Source organism: Diadema antillarum, unplaced genomic scaffold (genome assembly GCF_040938485.1).
Source record: "Diadema antillarum isolate AM-2024a unplaced genomic scaffold, OU_Dant_1.0 seq00001118_RagTag, whole genome shotgun sequence".
NCBI classification, from domain to species: domain Eukaryota; kingdom Metazoa; phylum Echinodermata; class Echinoidea; order Diadematoida; family Diadematidae; genus Diadema; species Diadema antillarum.
In genome coordinates, this window is record NW_027271932.1 from 307,070 (window position 1) to 320,027 (window position 12,958).

General features: G+C 38.7%; 1 protein-coding gene across 1 annotated transcript in view; it reads right to left on the minus strand.

Moving 5' to 3' along the window:
- The window catches only part of LOC139743884 (protein FAM13A-like), a 64,829-nt gene extending 56,879 nt beyond the window's left edge, over positions 1–7,950 (minus strand). Inside the window, exon 1 of the mRNA XM_071654348.1 lies at positions 7,761–7,950. Coding sequence (XP_071510449.1) covers positions 7,761–7,914 — 154 coding nt within the window. The 5' untranslated portion in view covers positions 7,915–7,950. The remainder of the gene's footprint in view (positions 1–7,760) is intronic.
- Positions 7,951–12,958: the final 5,008 nt, after the last annotated feature.

Genomic DNA, 12,958 nt, shown 5'->3' on the forward strand with positions numbered 1-12,958 from the left:
TAACATTGAAAAAGAAAAGATCTCTTTGCTATCAAAATGACTGCAATTTTCCCAGCAAAATTTTATGAGGAAGACTGTTTGTGTACACCTAGAAAGGACAGAAAGAGAGGCCGCCATATAGCCACTAACTTCACAAAAGCTCTGGTCATCACTCAACAGACAGCCATCCCTTCTGGCTGACCTCGCTCCTGGTCAATGCTAGCTAGAGCAAGGGTCAGATACATGTAAAAAGAATATGATACACTGTTCAATGTCCCAGCTAAGGGCGAATTATTGAGTGGATCCCTATTCACGGAGAATCTAGTATGTGTATACAAGGGCATTCCCACAGCTTCAATCTTTTATTAGGTGATCCGAGTATCCTCTCGGATCACCTATTGTATCTGTACTGAATCTTTCTTCTTTATTTCTTTCTCCTCAAATGTTGTGCAGCGATTAACTCAAAAAGTCATTCACCTATGACTTTTAAACTTATACCATATATGTATCACGTCATAAGAACGACAGATCTAATGTATCTTTGTGATCAGTCAACCATGACGTCACTATGACGTCATTATCTGAAATCACGTTCACATTCGTATCTCATTAATGAAATGGAATTTCTCAACGACATTTACATATAATATAGTTCAAGTCAAGTTCTATCGATATATTTAATAAAACTTCATCACGACCCTGGTAAACGAGCGCGTACGGGCGCGTTGAAATTTTAATATGTTCCAATCGAGCTCAAAATTGTTTTGCACACGTTTCAGGTCATTTGGAGTATTTCAGAAAAAATCGACGGACGCGTACGCGCGCGCGCATATACGCACGCACAGCTCATATGCAATAGAAATTTCCCGTTTTTTCACACTTATCGGCTGCCTGAAATGTCAAGGAATATTTCTACCAAGTTTCAAGTCAATCCAACTCAATATGACGTCATACGGGCCCGTCAAAGTTGAAATTCCGCGCGCGCGTCAATGGCGATATACAGTACAACTATGCCAAAAAACTGCCAATTTTAAATCCGATTTTACTCGTCAGGATGGACGGTGACCCCCCATTTTCTGTACATATTTTGAAAGCTGATGAGTTGTACATGTCATTTCATGGGGTGGCAATGCTGACAAAATGATTAAAAGATATCAAATTTCTTAATAAAGTAAAAAAAGTAAATTTTCAAAATGACGTCATCAAATTTCAAGTTCATTCGAGCGTATCTCACTAGTCCTTTGTCAATTTTCACCCATATTTCAGTATGATGTAGCTCATCTAATGTTCTTTCAAACATAAAATAACAAAATTTTGATTGGATAACAGTATCACCTCGTAAAAATTGATTGAAAGTAATCTTGTCAAATTTGACCAGTTTACGTGTTATCTCTATGGGAGTGCAGTTTTTCTGGAAATGAAAATTGACATGACTATCTTTATCGAGCACTAGCTCACTTAAGCTTCGATAAATTTCTCCCAGATTTTAATATGTTGTAGCTGAGACTTTACACTACCGTAAGTGTGCCCTTTGTTTTTTCATACGATGTCAGAATCACGTCAAAAAATTGGGTTGAAATTCAGGCTTATCTTCGATGTATTGAGATATTTCTTTCTTTCTGCAACTTTCTTTGCAATAACTCAAGAAAAACGGCCTCTATCACTTCCATATTTTGCACATGTTTAGTTCATGTCACGTGAATTATTTCATAAAATAACAACTACTTGATCGGACACCATCTTGGGTATGTAAATTAGGGTCAAAGGTCATAAGTGTTTCACCCTGTATCTTAGTGAATACATGTCCTATCTTTCCCATATTTTGCACACGCAAAGACCATGTTACAAGGATCATTTCACAAAATAACCACTTTTTACTCAGATGCCATCTTGTCTGTGCAAATTGAGGTCAAAGGTCATATGTACTTCTTTTTGTATCTTCGTTATGACGTGTTATCTCTACGGGAGGGAATTTTTTTAAATGTGAAAATTGACATGATTGTCTTTATCGAGCACTAGCTCACTTACCCTTCGGTGAAGTTCTCCCAGATTTTAATATGTTGTAGCTGAGACTTTGCGCTATCGTTATGTGCCCTTCGTTTTTTTCATACGATGTCGGAATTACGATAAAAAACTTGGTTGAAATTAAAGCTTATCTTCTATGTATTGAGATATTTCTTTCTTTCTGCAACTTTCTTTGCAATAACTCAAGAAAAACACGCCCTATCACCCCCATATTTTGCCCATGTTTAGTTCATGGCTCGTACATTATTTCATAAAATAACAACTACTAGATCGGACAACATCTTGGGTATGTAAATTAGGGTCAAAGGTCATAAATGTTTCATCTTGTATCTTAGTGAATACCTGTCCTATCTTTCCCATATTTTTCACACGTATAGACGATGTCGCGAGAATCATTTCACAAAATAACCACTATTTCATCAGATGCAATCTTGGGAGTGCAAAGGTGGGTCAAAGGTCATATGTACTTGTTGCTGTTTCTTCGTTATAGTGTATACAGAATTTGGTACCTAACATGGCAGATATGACTCCCTTTGCTAAATGAGAATGCAAACATCACACGGCCAATGTCTCTAAACACAGATGAAACTTGTATGGTCACGCCTATTGCGATCAGGACTCGAATCATTGATAAAAAAAAAATCGGATCACCTTAATTTGTCAGTGATGACAAATTACAATCTCTAGTTCATTTTCTTTTGGAGGGCATAATACTTTGCAGAATGGAAAGCTCTACAAGCATTCCTATTTCCTGTGAACAGTTTTCCAGAGAGTATGGGAACCTAAAAAACAAACAATCAAACAAACATGACGCTTTGAGAAGAGAGAAAATAGTACAGCACCAGAAAATAACAGATCTATAATGACAAGGTAGTTCTGTGTCACAAAAATGACAACATAAAAAAGGATGATATATCATTTCTGTATTTGTTTCACAACAATGAACGTAAGCAGACTGGTCAGATGAAGACAAAAATTGAAAAGGTCATAGAAGTTTACTTTTTTATCTTCTTTCTTCAAAGTGACACTCGGTCTAGTTTGAGAAACAGCCACACTCATCTGCAGTGTAAATGTTTAATCATTCTTTAGAGCACATTGGTTTTAGTTCTAAGGTTTGCAGTACATGTAGGTTAAAACAGATTTGTGTAGATGCTCCCATGCATATCAAGGAAAATTAATACTTCTGCACACATACTATTACAGAGTGTTCAGACCCTCAAGTGCATCCCCTCGCCAACTGGTTTTCAACAACGAACTACCTGTACACTTCATACAACAGCTGTGTCATGAGAAAAGTCATTCACTTGCGTAACTGATGATGCCCTTTAATACTACCAGAGTGCATGTACCAGGGACGGAAGTGAATGAATCTAGTCAAACTAAACTTCAGCTTCTAATAATTGAGTTTCAGAGGACGAACTGTTTAACTGCAAACATATAGGCACCCTACTGATATTCCAAGAAAAAAAATATGACTTTAAAATAAAAAGAATGGAGCATTACTGGTACATGTAAATCGTGAGTAACGAAAAAATGTTTGGGAGAAACGTGACTATTACTAGTAAAGTTTGTTTCACGTTTGTAAAAATAACTTGATTAGCAGGAAAATGTTTCTAAACAAGTTTACATGTGTCCTTCAGAGAAGTGAGAAATCCCCTCAAAGACAGGAGTCAGCTTTCGCTGCCCACTACTAGAGCAAAAAAAGAGGCTGGACTGATTCGCAGGGAAAGACAGTATGAGCTTCATGGAAATTATGTGTAATGTGGACAGGAAATCATTGATATCGCTGTGTAATCCCTCAAGCAAGGATTGAGTGCTGACAAGTGCCTACTCTCACTCCATCACCTGTTTGGTGACGCTGCTCACATTTGAGCCCCTCCTCCGGCACACTGGGGCATGCATCTCTGACATGCTATGAAAGTGTTTCCCTGTGCCCCTTATTGGTATGTATCATTTCCTTTCTCTATAATTCAACAACTTTTTCCATTCCATTGAAATAACATTATGTAACATAGGTCTCCGTTTGTTTGTTTTTTCCACTTGAGAATTGAGAAACATGATAAAAGTGTTGAGAAAAACGATAAAAAACAAACAAATAATGAATGGTATATTAACAGAATTGATGGAATTAGAGCAGGGCATAAAATGATCTATTAACACAGGACTGTTGAATTCGATGATCTATACTTCAGCAGGCATTTATGGAAACTTGACATTTCTAAGAGGATAGATGTCATTTTCAAAATGCAGCAGCAGCAAAGCAAATACAAATGCATATTTTTGGCTGCCTCGCCTTTTACCCTTCCCTCCCTCCTTCCCCTCCCCGCATCTCATCAGTCTCAGTGTAAACATTAATAAGACAGGTCTTTGGTGCCCAGCATGTGTTACATATGTACTGAATGGGGTTTTCTTTCTCACATAACTCTGCTCACATGCTGATCATACATTATTCCAGTGCAGCAAAGAGTCAACACTGTCAAGTGAACGCTATCGTGTTTCCAATAGCAACAGAATGATATGATCAATATTCACGTAATGTGCTGAATTCGGGAGATGCTAGACTTTCCCCATGCCATGGGAAGGGATTGACCGGGAAGTTCCAAAGCATACATATCCAGCAAAAGTACTATCTGACATTACCAGTTGGGAAAAAGCATAATTTATGGAGTGAAATGCTCTCTGATTTTATCTCTTTCCTGACTGTCATGTTGAATATCAAATAACTAACTGTACATAACATACATCATGCAGATGATGACTTCCTGGGAGGGAACATACAGAACAGTGCCCTCGTAAAATGTGGACCAGGAATGCTAACCCTGACGATAGCACTACACTATTCTAAGAGCTGAAAAGGCATATTTTGGTGGGGGAAACATTATTTTTACCTTTCCTGCAATAGACAAAATGTGTACAATGTAGGAGAAAAAAAAGTATTTTCCATGAAACTGCAGTATTTTTGGCAAAAAACCTCTCAACAACCACAAAACCAACAACAACAAAAAAGTAGCAATGCTCCCCCTCCCCCCCCCCCCCAAAAAAAATGTATAAAATGCTGCAAAAAAGGAATACCCGGTAGTTTGCATCACTGGTGGACCGTTGTTTTTCCCAGGAGAAGTCCTAGTTAAAGACCAAAGAGTCAGCCCTCTCCAAAATAACATGTTTACCACTGAAGTGAGAACATGCAAAATATTCCCTGATAGCCCAAGTCACCATCTGAGCCACATAATGGGCTATTTTTAATAGTTAATGAAGTACTTTGAGAACACATACTTTTATCAACTTTCTTATGGTAGCCATTACTGTAGCATCACCACTAAAGCTTGCATCTAATGTGCCCAGCATACTCAACTGTATTACATGCTGCTTCCCCATATCACATTCATGTATCAATATATCAACAAACTAAAGTAATTGCTGTTTTTAGCATTGAATAGAATATATATAGAATTCTACATTGTGCTGAAAATGTCATCCTCTCGTTTAACACCTTTCACTAATTTCTCATAACAAGCATGCAACAAATGGTCTGCGATCAAATGATTCTGTCCATGTATTCAATGACCGGTGTTGGACTATCCCATAAAATAAGCACAGTGTATAAAGATAGGTGTGTCTTCAAACAAAGAGTTTTTATCTGCCATTTACATTGTGTAAATTATCTATACCCTTGTTTTCTGCACAGCAAAGTCTGTTATAAGCTAAATGAACTCATCAGTAAATGCAATATTACGTCCGACCCACTAAAACATATAGGAACAAAAACATCTATAAAGATTTTCAGATATGACCTCCTTCTGCTTTGTAATAGTGTAATACACGTATATCTAATACACAGTATATACAAGCCTTACAGAAAGGAAAAGCAGAGCGGCACTATGTCCACATTATAAACTGTTCTAATCGTGTGGAAGCTTTGCACTATTCAAGTCAACATAAAGAGACCTCATACAGTTGTACATTGTACTACCAATCAGGCTGTGAAACTGGAAGCTACATAATGTTCTCTGAAAGGATTATGACTGAATGCGACATCAAATGTCTTCTCCTTCCTTACAGTAGAGACTGAAGTGTGCTTGCTCTCAAGGAGGTGTCCCAGAGTTTCACGTCGTCTCGACAAGACGCCTCCACCAGGCGACATGCACGAATCGACTTAGAATTCGAGCTAATGTAAGGCTACAATACACTGGGCAGTCTGGTTGTAAGATAATCATGTGGACGAGTGCTGACTCTCATTTTAATACTGTGGTATCAGCATGCATCTTTATGTAGGCCACAGAAAACTGCTCTCAATAATCATCTCTGGACAGCAAATTTGCATCTGACAAGCTGGCGCCATATATGATCTCCCATTACCTACCATTTAAGCTAGATGAGATAAGCCAAATTTGGAATGTTCAATTTTACGAAATTCTTGTGTCAAGTTGTTTTCATTGCAACTGATTGACAAAGTGCCCTTCAACAATGTACTTGTAGCTAAGTACTGGTTATTCAGTGTTTTAGAAGTAGCTATGAGAAAAATCATGGGCATATATATACTCAGGTTGGATTTCAACCAATGATCTTCTGCTTCAGTGGTCTAGTGGATCTGATGCCTGTCCAGTAATCAGGAGATCGTTGCTTGAATCCAACCCGAGTATGTATGCCCATGATTTTTTTATTATGGCTCCTACTAAAACACAGAACAACTGGTGCTTATTTATATTGTATGATGATAAAGGGAAATTTTTCAATCAGTTGCAACAAGAGCAACTTGACCCAAGAATTTCATTAAATTTAAATTAACATGCAGTATTCATTCCATGCTATAAGGATTAGAACCAGCACTGGCTGTCGGGCAGAAGCTCGGTAGTCTAGTGGATACAACGCCAGTAATCAGGAGATCATTAGTTCGAATCCAACCCAAGTATATGCCCATGTTTTTTTATCATGGCTATCTACTGAAACACTGAATATTCAGTGCTTATTCATGTTCACAAAGGGCAATTTGTCAATCAGTTGGAGTTAACAGATTCATCTCTATCAAATAACTCCTGGCAGTATTTTGTGTATCACCTTCAGTATTTCATCCTTACAGCACAGAGAAAGATAGATACCCCTTTTATACTGTGCACTACTTTAGTCCACTCCCGAAGTGAGATAACTTAAGCTCAGGATAAGACAGTTTTTACTGCCATTCTCACCCATCTGAGCTGCGAGTGAAACGGTGTGCCCATCGGGGTCAATCAACGTTAACATTTGGAAGCAAATACCTTGTTGAAGGCTTGGGTCAATGAATTTTAGACCAAGATACCTTTTATACTGATGTCAGCTCGGGCCAGGGCACCGTTTCATGAAAGTTGTCAGTCTCTGACAATTTCAGTAAAATCCTCGGTTTTGATTGGCTGGGAAGCTCTGCTCACTGACTGTTACTATGGTGTTTGTCAGGGCTGACTAATTTTATGAAACGGTGCCCTGTTTAGAAGTGGACCTGAACCTCCCTCCTACAGCGGGCTAACTTTAGTGAAGGCAAAAAATTTCTTGACCTCATGTACAGCTGCACTGGGAGTTATCTTCATTTGAAGTGAGATATCTCACAGTGTAAACAGGGGAAGAGAAATGTACAGTATGGCTTGTGGAAGTCATCATGGCAATAATTTGTGGGAGCTGAGAAAATGTGTTTGATGGGTGAAGTATGTGACAGTAATGGGTCAGAAGTCAGAGGGGTAGTGTTCAAAGAGGGACATATCTTGAGAAGGGGTCCACCCACAACTGACCGTGCATCTGGATGAAGTCGATGATCTTTTGCAGGAGTATGGGCACCTTGTAGCCCGAGGGCCCGACCCGGCACAGGTCTTTCAGCGGGACGCCAAACGTCTTATTGACGACCTTTCGCCTCATGCTGGCCGGCGAGCGGAGAATCTTCTGCATGGTGACGACTCCTCCGTGTTGGTCTGTGCCAGATGGCACGACCTGTAGAGTGATTCGAAAACAAAAGGAAGATCTCCACTTAATGCCACTGACATTTGCTTGCAAAAGCCCATTCAATGTATTAAAAAAAAAGAAGAAATAATAATAATGATACTACTACTGCTACTACTACTACCACTAATAATAATAATAAAGATAATAATAATAATAACTACAGCATTTGTAAAGCGCCATCGATCAAGTGGCCTATTCTGAGGCGCAGAGGGACAAACAAAGAGAATAACATACATAAGTTGGTAACATTGTGTAGTTATACATATAATGGAAGTTGAAGAACAAGGAAGATACAAAAATAAAATACCCAGTAAGCAATTCAACAAATATTCAACCAAAGCAAGATGCGAACATATATGACTTCAGATGCTTTTTAAATGTTTCGATGGTTTCTGCTGATCGGATCCTCAGTGGAAGAGCATTCCAGAGAGATGGGGCTGCAGAAATAAAAGCTGTTTCTCCAAGAGTACCGGTAATAATAATAATAATCTGCATATAAAAAATGGCATTTGCATGGCAAATACATAATAAATGTCATAACTGATTTTGAGAGAGTGTGTGTGTGTGTGTGTGTGTGTGTGTGTGTGTGTGTGTCATGGTAAGATAGAACAATATAGTTAAGTGTATAACACATATTTACTCTTTCTTTTTTGTGGGCTTTAAAGTATGCTACAGTCCATGTTTAAATCAGATGACATCCCTTTTTTGTCCCCGCCGAACGAGTTCGAGCAGGGGACTATGAAACGGGCTCCGTACGTGTGTGTGTCCGTGTGTCCGTCCGTCCGTCCGTCCGTCTGTGTGTCCGTCCGTGTGTGCGTCCGTGTGTGATCAAAATCTTCAATTTGCTACTTCTCTGTCATTTATGAGCCAATTTTGATTCTGTTTGCTTTATATGATAGCACTACATGGGAGCTTTGAAACTTCTACACAGAATTTCAGTCGTGACCTTTGACCTTGACCTTTGACCTATATTGTACATTTTGCTACAAAATGCTACTCCTTCGCCATTTCTAACCCGATTTCGATTCCGTTTGCTTTATGTGATGGCACTAGGTGAGGGCTTCAAAACTTCTACACAGAATTTTGACCTTTGACTTCTTTGACCTTTGACCTTGATTTTTGACCTGTATTGTACATTTTGCTACAAAATGCTACTCCTTCGCCATTTCTAACCCGATTTCGATTCCGTTTGCTTTATATGATGGCACTAGGTGAGGGCTTCAAAACTTCTACACAGAATTTTGACCTTTGACTTCTTTGACCTTTGACCTTGATTTTTTGACCTATATTGTACATTTTGCTACAAGATGCTACTCCTTCGCCATTTCTAACCCGATTTCGATTCCGTTTGCTTAATGTGATGGCACTAGGTGAGGGCTTCAAAACTTCTACACAGAATTTTGACCTTTGACTTCTTTGACCTTTGACCTTGATTTTTTACCTGTATTGTTCATTTTGCTACAAAATGCTACTCCTTCGCCATTTCTAACCCGATTTCACTTCCGTTTGCTTTATGTGATGGCACTAGGTGAGGGCTTCAAAACTTCTACACAGAATTTTGACCTTTGACTTCTTTGACCTCTGACCTTGATTTTTGACCTATATTGTACATTGGCTACAAAATGCTACTCCTTCGCCATTTCTAACCCGATTTCGATTCTGTTTCCTTTATGTGATGGCACTAGGTGAGGGCTTCAAAACTTCTACACAGAATTTTGACCTTTGACTTCTTTGACCTTTGACCTTGATTTTTTACCTATATTGTACATTTTGCTACTAAATGCTACTTCCGGCGGGGACATATATTACGCACCACGTAATTTCTACTTTTCCTTGTTTAATACTGCAGCATGAACCTTCAATAAGTTATCTTTTTGCATAATTCATATTTACACACTGGAAAGAAATAAATTAAAAACCTATCAAAGGAAAGCCATACAACATTTACTACCTAAAGAGTCAACGTCTAAAATTTGCAGTTATTATTATTTCTTTTACTTATGGTCTGTTGAAAAAAAACCAACAACAACAACAAAACAATCAGGAAAATCTCTCTGTCAATCAGAATATGTGACAGCCTATACGAACAATAATCAATATCTCAATAAACTGGCATTTTAAAATTTCATGGTCACAGTCCAATGCTTTTCATAAATGTCATCAACACAAGCACATTAACAATTTACAAAGATGTGATTCACTCCCAATACTGTAACAGACAATGAACCACACTAATCTGGTGGCACATTGTACTAATGAGATTTGTACGAGTTCCGCCCGTGTGCACAAATCTAACTTAAAGCCTAATAGGGTGCAGCCGGGAAAGTGTTCATCTGAAGCAGCGAGGTCATGCAAAATGGGCTCAGTTCCATCTCATTGATTGGTCGGTCAGTCATCAATGGTTTATCGTTATCGTTATGGCTACCGATAAGGCATGAAAGGCTTCTAAGTGGGTGGCATCAGGCTCCGACATCACGGCCCATGTGGGCAATTAAACGCAGTGTGCTTGCACAGACCTGCATGGAAACAGCATCATCCCTATGCTACTTGAAGCAATGTTGCCACAAAATAGTAACACCTTTTCATGGTCAGCAGAATCAATTGCTATAGAATGCAAAGCGATGTTAACAATCTACACTCTCGACATTCTGTCCAGGAGTAACAAGCATTGTACATAATTGCACTCAAAAAATCTCCAGCTTTTTTCTTTCTTTCTTTTTTTTTGATGAAGGGCATATTGGGTGTTTTTCCTTCAGTTACCTTTGAATAATTGTCATAATGCCATATGTTTTGCATACAGAAAATTGTGAAAATAGATACAGCTTGTGGTGTGTGGTAAATGTGCTATTAAATTATGACTTTTACAGAACTAAATTTTAACTCGACAATTTTAACTTGACAGAATCTTTTTAACAAATCATTGCTATTACTGATAAGTAAGATCACACTAAATGCATACCCTGCCTCTTTGTTTTAGTTGTATTGTTGAGAAAGGGTAAGGGATGATTATACACATTACTGAATGCTACGAACAATAGATGCGTTATAATCTTCTGCAAAAGGTAGAAGTCCTTGTAAGGAGGTCTTTCTGTAAAAGTAGAAGTCCTTGTAAGGAGGTCTTTCTGTAACCCCTCCCCTCCCCTCCCCCCCCCCCCCCCCCCCCCCCCGGCACTCATAATCACGATTTTATTATCTTTTTTTTTTTTCTCTCTCTTTTTTTTTCCAAAGTGGAGTTCATCTTAACACACAATTAGCACTGGTCTAGACAGTATGCACTTCTCTTATTTTCTCCCAGCATGAAAGCTCAATGGATAAAGACCACAATCACTCAGGCAAATGTCAAATTATGTTTGACCTAAATCTTGGGTTCATCTTATACTAGTACACCGTACTTCGACTTGGCATTTCAACTTCACAAATGTTTTTGTTGTTGTCATTGGCTTATTTTTTAGACCCCCCCCCCCCCAATGTAAATATGCAGATAAGGATTTTACCTAAAATGACTACCTATGACATTGCCCTCCTGGTGAGGTCAATAAACTTTTAGGGCACCTATCACACTACACATCATCTACTCAAAATGATGATTTGTGTGTCCAGTTGTTTTTATTGCAACTGACTGACAAATAGCCGTTCATTGACATGTATACATATACACAACGATTGTTCAATGTTTTGAGTATCAGTAATAGCCATGATAAAAATCATTGGCATACATTGTACCTACCATCCCGGCATGTACATGGATGCCCATATTTTTTATTGTGGTTACATCTCAAAACACTAAATAATCACCCTGTATACTTTGCATTCATGAAGGGCAATTTGTCAATCAGTTGCAATGCCTATACTTCACAAATGGTCTCTAACGATGTTGTTCAAATCATTTCTTTGTGAGTGATGCAAACTGCAAAGAGATTTGATGATCCTTTATGCCAGTGACGAAGCAGCTAGACAACAGATGAGATCAAAAGTTGTACAATCTCCAAATAGAAAATACAACAATGCGACAAGCAAACAAATCACATAGATCGCCATCACTTCACCACTATTCAAGATGCACCCACAGTCAGTAAACTCATATCACAGTAACAGGATTCCCCCCCCCTTCCCCCATCCCCCCCCCTTTTCTCTTGGAATAGTTTTGATAGGCCTATACACTTGTACATACATTTAACTTGGTTGGTATGCACCGCACGGCTGTATTTGTTCACGTAATGATGAAACATTCCCGAAATCTCTAGATAGCATCCTGCACTGTGCGTTACGGTTGGAGAGAGAAAGCTTGGGAAGACAACAAAAACAATTAGCAGCGTCCATATAACAGATGGCTGGAAAACTAAGTCAGGGGGATAATCTGAGACGGGAGCCAAGGCGAGATCAATTATGAGACCGACAATCAGCCGCTAAATGAGTCATTCTCTTTCGTCCAACATCAGCCGCTCGATTCCCTTCGGCAGGGGGAGAGGGTGTCATCTGGGGGCAATTACTGCCTCTAAATTATTCCACACGAGGCATTGAGCTACACACCCCCACGTCTGAGGTCTAAATGACACCACTGGAGCTTTCACAGCACTCTGCATTCACATTTGTAGTCTCTTCACATCTTCCATCTGTCCTTTATTGAGCTAGGAATCACACAACAACAATAACAAAACATTAAACAAAATAACTAGCAATGACACTGCAGCACAGTATCCATATCACAAACTTTATATCAGGTTTCCCAACTTCTGCAGACCCACTAGAAAGGACATTGATGAACAGGGAAAGGCATAATATTTCAAAGGCAAAACTATACTTTTTTTCAAATATAACCAATACGAAGAAATTGCACATCAAGCAGAATGCAAACATGACTGAATCTTTACAACCAATAACATGAATGAGAATTATCTACACCAGAATGCAAAAAACTTAAGCCACCACCCCCCCCCCCCTCCTTATTGGCAAAGATGAACAAAATGTACAAATTGTATGTCTGAAGTTA